At 42.6% G+C, this 21,425-nt stretch overlaps 1 protein-coding gene across 1 annotated transcript in view; it reads left to right on the forward strand.

Annotated features, from left to right (window-relative positions):
- The first annotated feature begins 2,760 nt into the window (after window positions 1–2,760).
- khdrbs2 (KH domain containing, RNA binding, signal transduction associated 2) overlaps window positions 2,761–21,425 on the forward strand; it is a 237,727-nt gene continuing 219,062 nt past the window's right edge. The window contains exon 1 of the mRNA XM_060926333.1: window positions 2,761–2,977. Coding sequence (XP_060782316.1) covers window positions 2,887–2,977 — 91 coding nt within the window. The 5' untranslated portion in view covers window positions 2,761–2,886. The remainder of the gene's footprint in view (window positions 2,978–21,425) is intronic.

Consider the following 21,425-nt stretch of genomic DNA (forward strand, 5'->3'; position numbering starts at 1 on the left):
GATAATAAATAAAAATTAAACATGTAGGCCTAGGTATTTTATTTTTGTTTCATGTCTCCCCACTATGTCCCAAGTCTCCCAACATAATGTCCCATGTCTCCCCTCAAGGTCTCATATCTTCTTCTTCTTTCGGCTACTCCCGTTAGGGGTCACCACAGTGGCTCTGTTTCACATATTTGATTTGGCATAGGTTTTACACCGGATGCCTTTCCTGATGCAACCCTCCCCAGTCTGTCCGAGTTTGGGATTGGCACTAAGTATGCACAGGCTTGTACAACCCCAGTGGCTGGGTATTTTACCTAATCAGCATGTCTTTGGACTGTGCAGGAAACTGGAGCACCTGGAGGAAACCCATGCAGATACAGGGAGAATATGCAAACTTCACACAGAAAGGCCCCCATCAGCCATGAAGTTTGAACCCGGAACCTTCTTGCTTACCACTGTACCACTGTGCTGCCCACAATGTCTCATATCTCACTGCCAAAGATAATGACAGAAAAAGTAAAGCCTGAAGGCCAGTATATGTGACAAGTGGAAAAACTAATGTCGTGCTAAGAAGGTACAATAAATACTCTTGTATACTCTTGTACAATATGAATGTGATGCTCCCTGTAAAGAATTTCAAGTCAAGTTTATTTGTATCTCACTTTAAAGAATAGACATTGTCGCAAAGCAGCTTTACAGAATTTTAATGACTTTAATCATGAGCTAATTTTATCCTGAATAAGCAAGCCTGTGGCGACAGTGGCAAGGAAAAACTCCCTCAGACGACATGAGGAAGAAACTTAGAGAGGAACTAGACTCAAAAGGGAGCCCATCCTCATTTGGGTGAATGAGGATAGATTGGTGAGGGTTGTGTCAGGAAAAGTATCCAGTGTAAAACCTCTGCCAAATCAAATATGCGGAACAGAACCGCTGTGGTGACCCTTAATAGGAGCAGCCAAAAGAAGAATTTCACACAGTTGGCAAAAGACAGAAACTTGTCCCAAGTCTCCCTGCTCTCGCCTATATGTGTACGCAGTTACAAATGTTGGGTTAGCCTCTCTAACTCTCATTCCCCAGACAAATTTCAGGACCGTTTTTGTTTCCTAAGATCCTTTTAGGGCCCCGGTTGTCTACAAAAGAACCCATCCATTATCTGTAGCCACTTATCCTGTTCTACAGGGTCGCAGGCAAGCTGGAGCCTATCCCAGCTGACTATGGGTGAGAGGCGGGGTACACCCTGGACAAGTCGCCAGGTTATCGCAGGGCTGACATAGAGACAAACAACCATTCACACCTACGGTCAATTTAGAGCCACCAATTAACCTAACCTGCATGTCTTTGGACTGTCGGAGAAACCGGAGCACCCAGAGGAAACCCATGCAGACACGGGGGGAACATGCAAACTCTACACAGAAAGGCCCTCACTGGCCGCTGGGCTCGAACCCGGACCTTCTTGCTGTGAGGCAACAGTGCTAACCACTACACAAGAATGAAGAAGGTTATTGAAATCTTGGCTCATGTAGAGAAGATGAGACAGCCCAATCCCAAATAGCTCCCTAAGAGATAGTGAGTGCACTATGTAGGGTATGGAGGCGTTATTTCGGACCATGTACGTCTCATCTCATCTCATCATCTCTAGCCGCTTTATCCTGTTCTACAGGGTCGCAGGCAAGCTGGAGCCTATCCCAGCTGACTACGGGCGAAAAGCGGGGTACACCCTGGACAAGTCGCCAGGTCATCACAGGGCTGACACATAGACACAGACAACCATTCACATCTACGTTCAATTTAGAGTCACCAGTTAACCTAACTGCATGTCTTTGGCCTGTCGGGGAAACCGGAGCACCCGGAGGAAACCCACGTGGACACGTGGAGAACATGCAAACTCCACACAGAAAGGCCTTCACCGACCACTGGGCTCGAACCCGGACCTTCTTGCTGTGAGGCGACAGTGCTCACCACTACACAAGAATGAAGAAGGTTATTGAAATCTTGGCTCATGTAGAGAAGATGAGACAGCCCAATCCCAAATAGCTCCCTAAGAAATAGTGAGTGCACTATGTAGGGTATTTCGGACCATATGTACGTCTCATCTCATCTCATCTCATCATCTCTAGCCGCTTTATCCTGTTCTACAGGGTCGCAGGCAAGCTGGAGCCTATCCCAGCTGACTACGGGCGAAAGGCGGGGTACACCCTGGACAAGTCGCCAGGTCATCACAGGGCTGACACATAGACACAGACAACCATTCACACCTACGTTCAATTTAGAGTCACCAGTTAACCTAACCTGCATGTCTTTGGACTGTCGGGGAAACCGGAGCACCCGGAGGAAACCCACGCGGACACGTGGAGAACATGCAAACTCTACACAGAAAGGCCTTCACCGACCACTGGGCTCGAACCCGGACCTTCTTGCTGTGAGGCGACAGTGCTAACCACTACACAAGAATGAAGAAGGTTATTGAAATCTTGGCTCATGTAGAGAAGATGAGACAGCCCAATCCCAAATAGCTCCCTAGAGATAGTGAGTGCACTATGTAGGGTATTTCGGACCATATGTACGTAGTGCACTCATATAGAGGACGTAAGATCGTTTCGTCAGCGCCGGAGACTGTTGCCAGGAGTCACTTGTGTCCTCTGAAGCAGCCAATCAGGCGCGGAAGGGGGCGTGGTTAGAGCGCAGATTCTCCGTCGGAGGAGGGAGGATCATCCGCGGCGTCTCGGGTTTAAACCGAGCGCGAGGACATGGGTGCGCAGCTGTGAATTGTTCCACATCGCGCGCGCATATCGTCTGCCAGCTGTTGTCACTTTTTCTAAGCAACCTTAAAAACACTATCATTCCTCAGCACTTGTGTGTCGTCTTACCTGCACTTTGCAGTGTCCGGGACTGAGGTGAATAATGGACCAGGACAAGTACCTGCCCGAGCTGCTGGCCGAGAAAGAAAGCTTGGATCCGTCGTTCGTGCACGCGATGCGCCTTCTGGCCGAAGGTAACGGAATTTCCTCATCCTCATCCTCATCCTCCTGTGCTCACTGTGTGTTCCATGATCAGTCATGCACCACTTGCAACTGATGATGCGTTTTATCACTAAATTGTTATTGATCATATATCATCATCATCATCATCATCATCTCCTAAGCCGTGTTCATGATGCGTTTTGAGCCCCAGCTGAGTGAGTCGTGCCCGAGTGCAGGTGCCTTCCCCGCCATTAGAAGTCAGGCAGCTGGTCCTCAGGTGTGTAAGCACTGAATCTCTCAAGTAGATGCAAATGATTTCTAGATTGGTCTACATGTTGTGTCCCTGCTTGACCTTTCGGGTATGATTGTTAGCTAAATAGTTCAGCCTGTCATTATAGAAGGCCAGTAAGTGTCACCCTGACTGACCCAGAGACCCATCTGATGCCTTTCAGATCCAATTCACGTGCTCATCAGATGCTCATTTCATCCCTCAGCAGATAAGGCGAGATCACAGCGTAAACAGATTTGAGAGGAAATTGAATTTTTCACATTTTCCTTTTCACAGCTCAGCTGATGCCTTTATTTATCGTACACACCTGACATCCTCAGGTAGCATGGTGTTAACTCTTATAGGCTCCTCTTTTATAAAGAGGAGCCTATAAGACTATGTAGACTTGTATAAAGGTGTCTTCTGGGAATTTCTTTTGAAGAAAGAAGTATTATATCTGTATTTTAATTGGGTAAGAGGAAGGGGAAAAAAAAAGATTTGATACATTTCTCTGTTTTGTATTCTGTATATGTATTCATTTACCGTAGACTGAATCATATCTAACTCGGACGCAGCCGGGAAAACATGCACATTGTATTGCTTGCTTGTTATTTGTACAAGAAACACTGATAAAAGAAAAAAATACTGCTTTGTTCAAATGCTTCTCTCACATTATTGATATCTTCCTCGAACTCTCAATTAAGCAAGGTTATTCAATGAACATGAGATCTCTGGCTTTGGTAATTAGTGATGATAAATGATATTTTTGCATCCCATTAACACACAGATTCATTCCTATTGCAGATGACTACTGGCCCTGAAAGGCTTCTAATGCAGGAGAATGACAGCAAGTTTATTTCCCAAGAAAATAAAGCCAACTCCTTGAAACAGATAATAAGATCACTGTGTACTTACAGGGTAGTGAAGTTAATTCATTATTATGTTAGTTTAAATGAGATTATTATAGGATTTAAACCATACAACCTAATTAGAGCAATTAAAAATAATTCCAAACAATATAGTGTGTTTTATATATACAATGAGAACACACTGTTTCACAAAATTAATACCATAATTTCTTAAATTGCACATACGTAACATAACTAAAGTGTTTGTGCGTCGGTTTTATATAGGCTCAGGAAATGGTGTTTAATGCCGTGCTGTATTTCAGTAATATATTCTATTGGTCAGATAATAAATAAATATACCATCCTACATTACTGTTACAGCCATGAAGTTGATTGTTTTCCAGTAAAAGCACACTTCTGAGTGTTTTATTCCGCTTATTATTCCTGAGCAATTTGCCAATTATTTATTGATTAAACACCTCATAAGTTTTATCTGTTTCTAGTTACGATGACTGCTATGGAACAACCGTAAAACAAGTTAGTACCTGTTATCACTTACATTACAGCAGCTATAAACAGTTGGTCCCAAAACAGCCTCATTTTCCTGTTCCATCTTGAAGTTAATAACAAAAATATGTAGCTTATCATGTTATTGAGAAACCACAGTGAAGACTCCATCCTTAAAAATGGTAAAGAAACAGCAGTAACTCTGACTATTACAAAGTGAGTCCATTCAAAAATGCTGTCATGATATGGTGAAGCTCCTCACAAAAAAAAAAGAGACATAATTTTAAAAATCTGTTTATGTGGCGTGTCCACCGGTCAAATCCCATAACATATTCAGATAAGTGCATTAATACAATATAAACCTATTGTCGGGGCGGCTGTTATACACAATTTACCAACACCTTCTGACTGATCAGAATGGAGCATTCAACAAAGCTGTGGTATAAATTGCATTATCACATGCAGTAAGAATATTGTTTTTTTTAAGCAAAAAAAAGTATTTATTTATTTTTAGATATTTAGAGATTTATTGATAGTGCTGCTATTCTGATCTTTGATAAGGTAATGGTAGAAAATTCCTTCACATGTGATTTGATTTATCCTGCTTTATAACCTGTTCTATATGAATAGTGTTGGTCTCGGGGTTTGGGATGTGTGTGTTAGGGAGCACTTCATTCGCTCCACGAGGCTAAAAGGGGAATCTCAGAAAGCCTGTCTCACCCCGAGGGAAGTACAGCCTCTGTGTCAAGACACACATGACAGCTGGGGATTTTTCCTTTTCTCTGGCAGACAGGGATGATAAATGTGTTTGCTAGTGTGATGCAGCTGAAGTTAAGAGATGTTAATGTGCTGAAAGACACGCAGCATTGGCCTTGTTTCACACAGTCACTTGATCTCTATGACTCTGAATATGGAAGATGCTTGAATCTTTTTTTTTTTATTCTCAGTGTTTTTTAATCAATGATGAAATTAGATGCCCTAATTAGTATGCTATAGGCAAGTGCAGGATAACTGAGAGATGATTTATGAAACAATGATTTATATCTCCTTGTTCAAACTCCTTTATACCACAGGGCTGTTGAATCCATGGATTTTATTGTTTGGAAGGTGTTGCTTAATTTTTTATAACTGTAGCTCCAACAGTATTTCTGGCTGCAAGGCAAATCACAGGCTTATATTAATGCACTCATTCTGTGTTATCTTTTCTAGAGTAACATCTAAATCACAGGGATGTGTATGAATAATAATAATAATAATAATAATAATAATAATAATAAATTAAGATAATAAATGAATTAAGAATAATTAGTACATGAATAGAACATGTTTTTTAATGAATAAAGATGAATAATTTTTGATATGGTGACATTTTCTGGAAAGAGATGTTTATTTAACATTTTTGGAAGGATTCTTGGGTATCAATGCATTACAGTGGCCAGTATATCTGCCATGTGAAAGATTTCAGGATTTTAAATTTGCACTTTCCAGTAGGGCTGGGCGATATTGTTAAAAAAAGAAAATGTTTGCAAATTTATGAACAATTCTCAATTACAATTTGAATTATTTTAAAATTTTTTTAGTTCTTACAAAATGCAATTGGACAAAAAGGCAATTTATTTCAAACAAAGTTGTTTTTTCTCTTAATTAGAATGGATGTTGGAAAATCTAGACGTGCAAAAATATTAACAGCATTTATAAATGTATTTTAAATTAAAACGATTAACGTATTAATATAACTATTATATATTGACTCACATTTTAATAAGTATTAATACATATGCTATAATAATACATACTAAAATTATGTAATCATGTACAATCTCGATTATGACATTTTAAAAATCAGTCGTGAAAATTAGCATGGACATTCCTCAACGTTAACTATAACTGTAATTATAAATGTATAGAATTATGACTTGTACAAAAATTGTTGGAAGTGTGTTGTGGTTTAAGAGGTATAAAACACTAAAGGACATGCTGTTATCCAACACAGCACCCTCGCACCAAATTGTTTTATTCCATACTTAATTTGCAAGTCATTATATTTAAGGATTAAAACGTCTTTCTCAGTAAAGAGCGAGTAATTAATTTACATGCTGGTAACTGTAATTGGTGGCAAATATGGTAATCAGTGTCTTTCAACACATACTATATGCATATTACTATTGCATAATTTCAATCAGTGTGACCTATAACAAACAACAACTATATACTATCATTATCCATCCATTATCTGTAGCCGCTTATCCTGTTCTACAGGGTCGCAGGCAAGCTGGAGCCTATCCCAGCTGACTATGGGTGAGAGGCGGGGTACACCCTGGATAAGTCGCGAGGTTACCACAGGGCTGACACATAGACACAGACAACCATTCACACTCACATTCACACCTACGGTCAATTTAGAGTCACCAGTTAACCTAACCTGCATGTCTTTGGACTGTGGGGGAAACCGGAGCACCCGGAGGAAACCCACGCGGACACGGGGAGAACATGCAAACTCCACACAGAAAGGCCCTCGCCGGCCGCTGGGCTCAAACCCAGGACCTTCTTGCTGTGAGGCGACAGTGCTAACCACTACACCACCGTGCTGCCCTTATTATTATTATTATTATTATTATTATTATACATTTATCTAACACCTTTCACAATCCCAAGGTCACTTTACATGGGGTGGAGGTCTTGGGGGGGTTGAAGCAGACTAAGCAGCAAAGAAGGAAGAGAAGTTTTTAATTCAGATTTGAAAGTAGAGAAAAAAGAGCAGCCATGAAGAACATTAATGTATTAGTGTATAAAAGCCAGCCAAGGATGGATTCTCTGTGTGTTGTTTATTAAGGTGCTAAAATGGACAGCTCAGCTGTGTGTATTCAGGGTGCTGGGGATTAATCCTTGTTTGAAATCCGGAATAAAAAAAAAGCAGTGCAATGCACTTCTTTCTCAAAAGTAGAATATTTTTCAACCAAATATTTGAACAGTCATAGATATATATGGCCCATGCAAGACATCCAAGTCTGTTTCATTTTACCTGCACAGTGGAACTGAAACATAGGCAAGACTTCGCATGCTGCTTGCATACACATCAGATTAGATTCTCTAAGGTACATTTGTGTGAGAAAAATCCATCAGCTATGTTGTTCCCCCAGAAAAGCAGCTTGTCTATAAACTACTGCATTAAGAGTGAGTTTCCATCTGTAGAAGAGTCTGAAGATGGATCTCCACAACTGTTCATTTTCAGCACAGAGATGAAAGGAAACGCACAGGAAGATGAGGTGTCACCTCGAGGAGGAGCCTGGACTAGTATTCATGCACAATATTATGATTGTGAACACATCAGCACTAGAGGGGCTGCGGTATTGTATATTTAAACTGGTTATTTGTTTCTTGCATTTACAGATAAGTGGAAATGTTTATACCATAATGGCAAAATGAATAAGAAATGTAAATTGTTAATTATCACTGGCCCAAGTCACTGTCAAAACATTGTTTTCTGTGTTTTTAAGCACTTATCCAATCAGTCAATCATGTAGCAGCAGCACAATGCAGAAAATCATGCAGATACAGGTCAAGAGCTTCAGTTAATTTTCACATCAACCATCAGAATGGGGGAAAAAAAAGTGTGATCTCTGTAACGTTATCCATGGCATGTTTGCTGGTGCCAGGTGAACTGGTTTGAGAATTTCAGAAATTGCTGATCTCCTGGGATTTTCATACAAGACAGGCTCTAGGGTTTACACAGAATGGTGCAAAAATAAAAATAAAAAATCCTGTGTACAGAGGCTGAAACACCTTGTTGATGTTAGAGGTCAAAGGAGGATGAAACGACTGGCCTAAGCTGACAGAAAGTCTACGGTAACTCAAATAATCACTCTTTACAGTCACGGTGAGCAGAAAGGCATCTCAAAGTACAACACATCAAACCTTGAGCTGGATGGGCTACAACAGCAGAAGACCACATCAGGTTCCAGTCCTGTAAGACTCACTGAAACCTGATGTGTTCTTCTGCAATTGTAGCCCATCCACCTCAATGCTCAATGTTTTGTGCATGCAGAGATGCTTTTCTGCATCACCAAAAGTATATCCTTTCTGGCAACTCAAACCAATCTGGCTATTTTTCTTTTTGTTATGAGTTGGGATCATTTTTTGGCCTCTAGAGGCCGCCAGGGACTCTTTTGGCTTTTAGTTTGCTTTACGGTACCATGTATCTTGTATTTGTTTTGTTATCCATGTGCTCCTGACCCCCATTCTGCCTGCTTTCCCACCATTTTTCTACACATACCTATTACTCATTATCAGTGTATCATGTGATTTAATTATCCTGCGTATTTATTATTATTTGTGCCTGATCCTCTGTAGTTGTCTTCACAGAATCTTTGTGTTTACTGGTGAGAATCTCAATTTCTTTAACTCTCAGTAATGGTTTTATGCCTATCTGATTTTCTGGCTTTTTTTTAAATGGATTACACTTCTTGGATTTGTCCCTTTGAATTGTTCCTCCCTTTGCCTGAACATTGTTACTGACTTTGGACTGTTTTTTGTTTTTGACTGATCTTTTGGATTTTGCCCTGGATTTGTCTGCCATGTTCAAGGATTTTTGTGTTAGTGGCTTTTTGGAGTTTTGTATTTGTAGCTCAGTGTTCCAGTCCTGTAAGCCAAACTGACTCTCTGGATTTGTAATCCAGCAGCTTGGGTTCAATCTCTGGCCTGACCGAAAGACTCAGTCATGACAGACCCAGCAGAGGCATCCTGCAATGTGAAAATTTCTGTGACAGAATTTGAAAAGATTATGGCCGCTCTGAGTAGCTTTGGAGCCACCATGGACACTCATGGACAGGCCCTAACTAGCCACTTGGAGACAAAGGCTTGTCATGATTGAATTCTGCAGCAGTTTGCTCAGTCAGTTCAGAACTTGACCACTCCAGCTCCCTCTGTTCCACTAGCTCCTCCAGACCCATCACTTCCGCAACCTCCCAGTGTTGAACCTTGCCTTCCATCACCACAGAGATATCATAGGAATCTAGGTGGGTGGCATGGTTTCCTTACCCAGTGCCAACTCACTTTTGAACTTCAGCCCACCAATTATCCCAGTGACCGATCCAAGATTGCTTACTTCATTACTCTGCAAACAGACAAGGTCTTGGCATGGACCACTGCCATGTGGCAGAGACAGAGGTTGGAATGCTCAAACTTTAAGACTACAGAAGACATGCTGCAAATATTTGATTAGTCTGTCACTGGTCGTGATGCACCTAAGCAACTCGTGTCCATCCACCAAGGCAAGAGCAGTGTAGCAGGTTATGCTATAAATTTCCAAACACTCGCTGCTGTGAGTGGATGGAACAAGAGTGCTCTTGTCTCTGCTTTCCACCATGGCCTGTTGGACATATTGAAAGACGGGTTGGCTTCTTCGGTTGCCCCAATGATCTGGAGTCTTTGATTGGCCACACCATATGTCTTGATGACTGTCTTAGGGAGTGCCATAGAAACCAGGTCTACTCCCAGAGATCTCTTGATACTCCAAGCCCTTCTTGGAGTCCCTTGTCATTGAGATTAGTCACTCTTGCCAGGCCTTGGTAGACTCTGGGGTTGCTGGGAACTTCATGGATATTAATCTAGCCCATAGACTTCAGGTTCCCCAAGTAGTTCTTAGTACCCTGCTTTCAGTGACTGCTCTTGATGGTCGCTCACAGGGTGATGGCAAGGTAACCCTGGCAACTTCCCCTCTATATCTTCAGTCCAAAGTCCACCGAGAAGCAATCTCCCTGCACCTTATCCACTCACTGGAGTTGCCTGTGGTTCTGTTTTTTTTTTTTTCTGGCTTAATCACCATAATGCTCATATTGATTGGATAACTAGCCGTATACTAGAGTGGGGCCCTACCTGTCATGCCACTTGCCTCTTTTCCAGTCCTACCTCTTTGTCTCCTGAGTTTCTTGACCCTGCCAGGTTGTCCCAAGTCTCCACCGAGTATCTGGACCAAAAAGAGGTATTCAGTAAGCGTCGAGCTGCTACACTCCCACCTCAAAGATCTTATGATTGTTCAATTAACCTCCTCCCTGGTACTAGCCCTCCACAGGGGAGAATCTTCTCATTCTCCTGACCTGAATGCTAACCCATGGATGCCTACATTAAGGATGCTCTTGGTTCTGATTTCTTCTGCCCATTTACAGCTCCTGCTGGTGCTGGATTTTTTTTTTTTGCAAGAAAGACAGTGGTTTGCAACCTTGTATTTACTATCAAGACATTGATAAGATTGCTACTTATAATCACTACCTCTGTCCTTAATGTCCTCTGCATTTGACCTGCTTCAGGAAGCCACAATTTTCACTCACCTGGACTTTCATAACACTCACCATCTGATTTGGATATGGAAGAGTGACGAATGGAAGACTGCCTTCAATACTCCCTTGGTCATTATGAGTACCAGGTAATGCCGTTTGGCCTTACTAATGCCCCAGTGGTTTTTCAGGCCCGCATCAATGATGTTCTCAAAGACATGATCGATATTTTTGTCTTTGTATATCTAGACAATATACTCATCTTTTCTAAGTCTCTGCAGGAACATCACCACTATGTGTGGCAGGTCCTCCAGAGCCTGTTAAAGAATCATCTTTGTCAGACCACAAAAATGTGAGTTTCATTTTCCAGAGGTGTCATTTCTTGGATTTATCCTGAGGGAGGGTCAAATCCAGATGGATCCTAAGAAGACCCAGTCAGTGCAAGACTGGCCCATTCCCAAGTCAATCAAAGAGGTCCAGTGGTTCTTAGGATTCACTATCTTTTACTACAGGTTCATCAGGGGAATCAGTTCTGTGGCAGCACCCATCTCCACCCTTACCAAGATTGGATGTCTTGTTGTTTGGAGTCCTAAGGCAGAAGTTGCTTTTCAGGATCTCAAACTATGTTTCTCTTATGCACCCATCCTAGTTTTGCTTGACCCATCACAGCTCTTTATTGTCGAGGTTGATGCTTTGGATGTTGGCATAGGGGCTATCCTCTCTCAGCATTCCTCTGATGGCAGATTGCACCTGTGTACCTCTCATCGTCTGAACTCCACGCTGAATCCAAGTATGATGTTGGAGATCGTGAGCTGCTGGCAGTTTAGATGCCTCTTAAGGAATGGAGACACTGGCTGGAGGGGGCCCAACATCTATGTGGTTTGGACCGACCACAGAAACTTGGAGTACCTCCAGCAAGCTGAGCATCTGAACCCTGATCAGGCTTAGTAGGGCATGTTTTTCAGCTGTTTTGATTTCATTGGGGAATTGAGACAGTGGTCAGACAGGTTCAGCAAGCAGAACCAGACCCTGGAACAGGTCCAGCCAGACTCCTGTACATCCCTCAAGCAGTGTGATCCCAAGTCCTTCAGTGGGGGCACGCTTCCCACTTTACTGCTGACCCTGGGTCTCAAAGAACCTTAGAGATTCTGGAGAGACAGTTTTGGTGGCCAGGCATGGAAAAGGATGTTAAGACTTTTGTGGTGGCCTGCTCAGTGTGCATCCAGAGCAAGAATCCCTGCCAACATCCCCAAGGGCTGCTGCACCCTATTCCAAGTAATCTCTGGTCTCATCTGTCTGTTGACTTTATCATTAACCTGCCTGAATCAAAAGGTAATACAGTTATTCTGGTTGTGATTGACAGGTTTTCCAAGGCCTGTCAATTTATTCCTTTCCATAAGCTACCTTCTGCCCTTGAGACTGCCAAACTAATGTTCATGTGTTCTGAGCGTTTAGTCTGCCTCAGGATATTGTGTCTGACTGAGGCCTCCAGTTTTCCTCTTGGGTATGGTGGACATTCTGCAAACTTATCAGGGTCCCTGCCAGTCTCTCCGCTGGTTTCCACCTTCAATCAACTAGGCAAACGGGGAGGGTCAATCAAGAAATTGAGGCCACTCTGGGAAGTCTGGCATTGGACAATCCTTCATCATGGAGCTCTTGGCTGCTGCGGGCAGAGTATGTCCATATCATCCTCCAGTCTTCTGCTACCAAGATGCCTCCATTCCAGTGTCAGTTTGGATTCACTGAACATGAGGAAGACATTGGAGTCATGTCTGTGAAGATTCTCAATCATCCAGGTCATAGTAAACTGTGGGTGGTAGAAAAGGGCAACTGGACTTGCTTGAAGATTCTTGAAAACGTTTCACCTCTCGTCCAAAAGGCTTCCTCAGTTCTGTCTGACTAATAGGGAGTATCAGATATTTATCCTCTCCTGGCTCAGAATCAGAATCAGAATTCTGATGACCAGCTCATCTAAGGTGTCACTGAGGCATCATGTTGGTGTGGGTCGCTGGAGGCTGGGTGTGAATGGCGAGTCATTAGGGTGATCAAAGGATTGCCCGTTAGGGTGATCAATGGCAATCTGACTCTCTCTGTCCTCCTGTGAGTCCCCGAAAACAGCTGGGTCCTGGCGTACACCCAGCCGTCTGGGAAGAGTGTCCAAGACCACCTTGTAGATGGTTGACAAATGATGTCTTAGACCCCCACCTCTGTTCAGTGATGGCCGTTCCAGGTTTACAAAAATGGCTTCTTTGACTCCTCGCTCATACCAACGATCCTCTCTGGCTAAAATGCGTACGTCACAATCCCGAAATGAGTGTCCTTCATTGTTAAGATGAATGTAGACAGCCGAGTCCTGGCCTGAGGAGCTGGCTCTCCTGTGTTGGGCCAAGCGCCTGTATAGCGGTTGCTTCGTCTCCCCAATATACGAATTTGTGCAATTCTCACTGCACTGAATTGCATACACTACGTTGTCCTGTTTGTGTCTGGGTATTCTGTCCTTAGGGTGGACCAGTTTCTGCTTCAGGGTGTTATTGGGTCTGAAATGTACTGGAATGTTGTGTTTGTAGAAGATCCTCCTGAGTTTCTCAGATAGACCAGAAATGTAGGGAATGACAATGTTCTTGCGTTTGTTCCTGTTATCATCCTTGTCAGTTATGTTCCTTTTTATGCTCTTTAGGAAAGCCCAGTTGGGATAACCGCAATTCTGAAGTGCTTTCTTGATATGGTTCTGCTCCTTCTCTTTTCCCTCTAATGTTGTAGGAATGTTCTGAGCCCTGTGTTGCAAGGTCCTAATGACCCCCAATTTATGTTCCAGTGGGTGGTGAGAGTCGAAAAGTAGGTACTGGTCTGTGTGTGTGGGTTTCCGGTAGACCTCGATACTAAGGCTTCTGTCTTGTCTAATGTGTACATCACAATCCAAGAAGGCTAGATAAACTCAGTCACATATAACATTGCTAAACACCTAGCCACAATCTTGGCTCCTCTGGTTGGGAATACACCATATCATGTCAAAAATTCCCAAGATTTTGCTTCTAAAGTTGCAGACCTCAAACTAGATTCAGATGAAACCATGGTTTCCTACGATGTCACTTCTCTGTTCACCTGCATTCCCACCACAGAAGCAGTCGAATCTGTAAGAAAACGACTCCTTCAGGATAGCTCCTTACTGGATAGAACGAAACTCACCACGGATCAGATTTGCACCCTGCTTGACCTCTGCCTGACTACCACTTATTTCCAGTTTAATGAAAGTTTCTACAGACAGAAGCATGGATGCGCCATGGGATCACCAGTGTCCCCTATTGTGGCTAATTTATACATGGAGGAAGTGGAACATATAGCTTTGACCACTTTTGCAGGAGTTGCTCCCAGCCATTGGTTTAGATACGTGGATGATACTTGGGTTAAAATCAAAATCCAGGAGGTGGAAGCTTTCTCGAAACACATCAATGCAGTGGATAGCAACATCAACTTCACTCGGGAGGATGTCAGTGGGAATAATCTAGCCTTCTTGGATTGTGATGTACACATTAGACAAGACAGAAGCCTTAGTATCGAGGTCTACCGGAAACCCACACACACAGACCAGTACCTACTTTTCGACTCTCACCACCCACTGGAACATAAATTGGGGGTCATTAGGACCTTGCAACACAGGGCTCAGAACATTCCTACAACATTAGAGGGAAAAGAGAAGGAGCAGAACCATATCAAGAAAGCACTTCAGAATTGCGGTTATCCCAACTGGGCTTTCCTAAAGAGCATAAAAAGGAACATAACTGACAAGGATGATAACAGGAACAAACGCAAGAACATTGTCATTCCCTACATTTCTGGTCTATCTGAGAAACTCAGGAGGATCTTCTACAAACACAACATTCCAGTACATTTCAGACCCAATAACACCCTGAAGCAGAAACTGGTCCACCCTAAGGACAGAATACCCAGACACAAACAGGACAACGTAGTGTATGCAATTCAGTGCAGTGAGAATTGCACAAATTCGTATATTGGGGAGACGAAGCAACCGCTATACAGGCGCTTGGCCCAACACAGGAGAGCCAGCTCCTCAGGCCAGGACTCGGCTGTCTACATTCATCTTAACAATGAAGGACACTCATTTCGGGATTGTGACGTACGCATTTTAGCCAGAGAGGATCGTTGGTATGAGCGAGGAGTCAAAGAAGCCATTTTTGTAAACCTGGAACGGCCATCACTGAACAGAGGTGGGGGTCTAAGACATCATTTGTCAACCATCTACAAGGTGGTCTTGGACACTCTTCCCAGACGGCTGGGTGTACGCCAGGACCTAGCTGTTTTCGGGGACTCACAGGAGGACAGAGAGAGTCAGATTGCCATTGATCACCCTAACGGGCAATCCTTTGATCACCCTAATGACTCGCCATTCACACCCAGCCTCCAGCGACCCACACCAACATGATGCCTCAGTGACACCTTAGATGAGCTGGTCATCAGAATTCTGATTCTGAGCCAGGAGAGGATAAATATCTGATACTCCCTATTAGTCAGACAGAACTGAGGAAGCCTTTTGGACGAGAGGTGAAACGTTTTCAAGAATCTTCAAGCAAGTCCAGTTGCCCTTTTCTACCACCCACAAGACATTGGAGTGCACTTAGTTCTTCACTTCATGAGATTTTCCAGGTCCTCCTGCATCAAGTCTCTCCAAGCACTGCTGTGAACTTCCAAGGCAACCCAGTCTCAGGCCAACTGACATCAGAGGCCAGCCCTGCATTTTTGCCCTGGTCAGAGGGTTCGGTTGTCCTCAAGGGATCTCCCATTGCAGGTGGAGTCTCACAAGCTTGCCCCTTGATATATTGGTCCCTTTAAGATGGTCCGTAAGATCAATCCAGTTGCCCCATTCACTAAGAAGCAACCCCACCTTTCATGTCTCCCTGCTGTGGCCTCTGATCTCCTCGCTCTTTGCCCCCCATCAACAGCCAGCCAGTCTTCACAGTTCGCCGGTTGCTGGACTCCTACCAGGTGGGATTCAGTATTTGGTGGACTGGGAGGTCTATGGCCCTGAGGAGCATTTGTGGGCCCCAGCCTGGGACATTCTGGACAAAAATATCCTCAGAGACTACCATAGTCAACATCCTGACCACCCAAGGAATGTCAGGAGATGTTCCTAGAGGGGGGAGTCCTGTTATGAGTTGGGACATTTTTTTTAGCTTCTACAGTAGAGGCTGCCAGGGACTCTTTTGGCTTTTAACTTGCTTTACCATGTATCTTTTATTCATTTTTTTGTCTGTGTTCGTGACCACACCTCTCATTCTGCCTGCTTTTCCGACATTTTTTTTTTTTACACACACCTGTAACTCAGTGTATCATGTGATGAATTATCCTGTGTATTTATACCTGGTCCTCTGTAGTTGTCTTCAGAGTTTTTGTGTTTACTCAAGTAAAGTTGGTAAACTTAAAAAATAAACTTACAAAGTCAAGTAAACTTGAGAATCTCAAGTTCTTTAACTCTCTGTAAATATTTTATGCCTATCTGATTTTCTGCCTGGGTTGTTTTTTTTTTAAGTATTTTATTTTTTTTTAAATGGATTATGCTTTTTGGAGTTGTCCCTGCGGATTGTTCCTCTCATTGCCTGAACTTTGCTACTGACTTTGGACTGTTTTGTTTTCGACTGCTTTTTTGGATTTTCCCCTGGATTTGTCTGCCCTGTTCAAGGATTTCTATGTTAGTGGATTTTTGGGGTTTTGTTTGTGTTGGGATCTTCTGAGCCTTTTGACATGTTTAGTACTGTAAGCCTAACTTTGGAACTTTACATCTGCATTTGGGTCCACTTCGATAGCTCAGTATTTAAGTCACTGGGTTTGTAATCCAGCAGCCTGTGTTCAAGCAGCCAGCAGTCTGTGTTCCTTGACATGACTCTCTGACATCAACGAGGAGTTGGCTCCATCAATGAGGAGCTTCCACCTACAGAACATGTGTGCAGATGTTCCTAATAAAATGGTTGGTGATTGTGTGTGAGAGAGAGAGAGAGAGAGAGATGGTTAAAGTTCCGTATAATGCATAAAAGATAAAAATGACAAAATACCTTAATCACCTGTATAAGCAGGGTATTTCTGAGGCTGTAGTAAAACCAGTGGATACTGGAAACATTTGATGTGACATCTGTAGTCAAAACTTTACATTTGTTCTTTTGGGTTCAAAATTTCCAAGAGTGTAGATGAGCTCCTTCTCTTTATCCTTCCTCACGTCATTGTTCCTGTAACATCAATTGGCAATGCACACAGAGATGTCATTAATGTTATGTCTATCACTGATGAAATGTCTTGCCACTGAAAGGGATAATTCCTTCATTGTGATGATATGAAGTTGCTTGACCAACAGTGGCGGCTCCAGAGATTTTTCCTTAGGGTGGCAAAGGAGGGGCATAGGTTCCAGGAGAGGGGCATACGTAGGTTGTCGATGCAGCAGTTTATGCAAATCGTAGAAATCATTTTTACTTACGCTCAAAAAAGACTCACAATCACGTCATCTTGTCAAATATGTATTGAGCTATCAAGGAAAACGGATTCAACCATCTAAACCATCTTTTCTGAAAGTATATTCCCAAGCAATGAATGGAACTATTCTGCCCTAGCGATGTATCAAAAAATAGACAGATAGCGAACGGTTTAGATTGTGGATTTTTACTGAAGACTTCAAACTTATACAGATGTGTTCATCCTCGATTTCCGTAAAACTAAAAGAAACAAATTAAGTATACCGTGTCACTAAACTGAATAGCACACAGGCGAAAACGCGAGCTAGGCTGACCTGCTAGTAATGCTAACACACAACACACAAGTTGTTTACTTTCTAAAACCTATCACTTTACAAAACTATTAGCTTTCATTTCGTTGCCTAGCATACACAGAAAGTAAAACATAACTTACAGGTATAACTACTACCGGAACCTAGCGAGACAGCACTCCATCCATCCATCCATCCATCCAATGACTGTATAGCCTACTGCATCCAACAAAAAACTAATGTTTTAGAAAAACTAACGTCTCTGATTGTAATAAAAATATTGATAATAAAGATAGCTGGGCTAAAAGAATAATTGAGTACCAAAATGCATTTAACATAGAAAGGACAAGACTGTGTTCTATCAGGTGAAAACAATTTGACCAACCTCTTTGCTCCAGCACGTTGCTTCATCAGAAGTTGAGCATTGAGAAGAATCATAACAGAAGAACGTCTCTCTCTGGGTGAAACCATTTCAAAATTCCTGGGGTGGGGTGTGACATAACGTAAATAACGGTAGGTAGAGATGAGATGAGGGCTTAGTATCTCTGTAGATAGATAATTCATCTCATCTCATTATCTCTAGCCGCTTTATCCTTCTACAGGGTCGCAGGCAAGCTGGAGCCTATCCCAGCTGACTACGGGCGAAAGGCGGGGTACACCCTGGACAAGTCGCCAGGTCATCACAGGGCTGACACATAGACACAGACAACCATTCACACTCACATTCACACCTACGGTCAATTTAGAGTCACCAGTTAACCTAACCTGCATGTCTTTGGACTGTGGGGGAAACCGGAGCACCCGGAGGAAACCCACGCGGACACGGGGAGAACATGCAAACTCCACACAGAAAGGCCCTCGCCGGGCCCGGGGCTCGAACCCAGGACCTTCTTGCTGTGAGGCGACAGCGCTAACCACTACACCACCATGCCGCCCTAGATAGATAATTGAATTTCAAAAATGTGTTTTAATAAATAATTATTTTTAAAATAGGGGGGCAACTGTGGTGGCAAGACATATTTTTACAGTGGCAACTGCCACCTTTTGCCACCCCTTAAAACCGCGCCTGTTGACCAAATGGATGGCCAGTCTCCTCTTGGTTTCTCTGGTGTACAGCCGATTAGGTCTCTTACTGGAAAGACAATAAATCACTCCTGTGATGATGGACAAGGAATGATGGGTAATAAAAAATTATCCTTTAGGGTCTGTGATTTTAGTGGTTGTGTTAAAGAATTTGCATGTAGAACAACTTGAACGGTTACAAATATGTCATAGATTCTCTTGGTCTGATCTTTCAATTCACTCCTGACAAGCAGGTCTTTGATGCTTTTGTCACATCTGTTGGAAATGACTGGCAGTTCCTTAAAAAGGGGACGCTGTCTTAGGGTAGTCCTGGAGGATTGTGGAGTTTTTAAGTATAATATTCATTACAGTTTTATTAATGGGATGCTAAGTGAGCACACAGTACACATGGGCACACGTACATTTAATTTCACTTTGTACTTCCTGCATTTGTATTGTTTTGTCAAGTAGAGATGCTTTTTTCATTCAGAAACCATGGGGTTCAAACTTTTTGCAGTCAACTGTATAATTGTGTGCTTTGCACTGATATTAAAACTTGTAAATCATTGTGATTAGTTTTTGTACTATAAACAGCATTTTGGTCATGAAAGTCATAATTGAGTTCTTACATTTTATTTCTTCATTTACTTCATGTACACACTTTAGAACATTTAGATTTTTTTTTTGTTTAAATACAATGTTATCTTAATATCTATAGTAAAAAGCAGCATACACTCACCAGCCACTTTATTAGGTACATCCATCCACCTGCTGTTTTATGCAGTTATCGAATCAGCCAATCCCTTGACAGCAGCACGATGCATAAAATCATGCAGATACAAATCAAGAGCTTCAGTTAATGTTCACTTCAAATGTCAGAATGGGAAAAATTGTGATCTCTGTGACTTTCACTGTGGCATGGGTGTTGGTGCTAGATGGACTGGTTTGAGTATTTCAGAAACGGCTGATCTCATGGGGTTTTCACACAGAAGAGTCTCTAGAGTTCACACAGAGTGGCGCAAAAAAAAATTGAGTGAGTGACAGTTCTGTGGGTGGAAACATCTTGTTGATAAGCACAGTCAGACAAAAATGACCAGACTGGTTCAAGCTGCCAGGAAGGATATAGCAACTCATATAATCACTCTTTACAACCGTGGTGAGCAGAAAAGCATCTCAGCATGCAACAGAACAAGACCACATTGGGTTCAACTCCTGCCAGCCAAGAACAGGACTCTTAGAATCAACAAGAAGTTCCTATTAAAGTGGCTTGTGAGTGTCTCATCTCATCTCATCTCATCTCATCTCATCTCATTATCTGTAGCCGCTTTATCCTGTTCTACAGGGTCGCAGGCAAACTGGAGCCTATCCCAGCTGACTACGGGCGAAAGGCGGGGTACACCCTGGACAAGTCGCCAGGTCATCACAGGGCTGACACATAGACACAGACAACCATTCACATTCACACCTATGGTCAATTTAGGGTCACCAGTTAACCTAACCTGCATGTCTTTGGACTGTGGGGGAAACCGGAGCACCCGGAGGAAACCCACGCGGACACGGGGAGAACATGCAAACTCCACACAGAAAGGCCTTCGTCGGCCACGGGGCTCGAACCCAGACCTTCTTGCTGTGAGGCAACAGCGCTAACCACTACACCACCGTGCCGCCGAGTGTATAATCGTTATATAAAAATATTTACGAATGGCAGATTGCTTTCTTACCCATCCCTTCATCAAACAAGACACCGTATTCATTAAATGCGCCAGTTTATGTATAAAATCATGTCAAGTGAAGCTGCTAGAATAAGTCTGAAACCTCCAAAGTGACAATCTGAACAAATACATATTAATTAATACAGACACCATTTGCACATTGTTGAAAGTCATGCTGAAATGGAGCATTCTTTACTTGTGTTATTGAAATAGGGCCCTAGAGTAAACAGCTGTTCAGCTGGAGCTAAGTTTAAGGGCAGCACATTATTGTTTGAATGTCATCTTGAGACACTGGCTCTTGGCCAGCCAACTTTTATTTATCCAGCCATATTACTCGGCCATGTTGTATTTAATACCTCAGAAATTCCCCTCTGTGATTGGCAGCTCTGTTAGCAGGGCATGTACCATGACCAGCACCTCTACCCACAGTGAAGTGACTCCAACTCATTCTCACAGCACTTTGGCTCACCTAAATCTGTCTTTTCATTTTAGTATCAGGAGCTGAATGCTTTTGTTCCTGATTCAGCTGTGTTCTGTGAGTCAGCACTGGATTTCCATAGAAATCCCGAGAAAGTGATGAGAAAGGTTTCTACCTGACAGTTAGAAAGTCTGAACAGGACAAAGCAATAGATAATGACCCAGTGAACATCAGTAATAACTTATAACCCCGCCCTTGTTCTTACAGTGTTGTAAATTAAATAACTAGCAGATAAGCAGCTTCACACGTCCCATGATTGATTTTCTATGTAAAGCAGGTAAATGATTAAGACTAAGGTTCAATTTATCAGTAGCTAATTATATCTGTATAAAGCCACAGGCTTTGCTCATTCAAAACATTTCTAATTTCTTAATGGATTGAGTTATATATCCAGTTATTTGGGCAAAATATATACAATGTATGTTTTCATTCATTCATTCATTCCTTGATCTTCATAATGAAATTAATTCTTGTTAGTCTCATATTCATTCACCTTATTTGTGCTTGCGGCTTAATTCTGTGATACTTGACTATGTGATGCCCTGCGATGGACTGACAGGCCATCCA

This window comes from Neoarius graeffei, chromosome 7 (genome assembly GCF_027579695.1).
Source record: "Neoarius graeffei isolate fNeoGra1 chromosome 7, fNeoGra1.pri, whole genome shotgun sequence".
In the NCBI taxonomy this organism is placed as follows: Eukaryota; Metazoa; Chordata; class Actinopteri; order Siluriformes; family Ariidae; genus Neoarius; species Neoarius graeffei.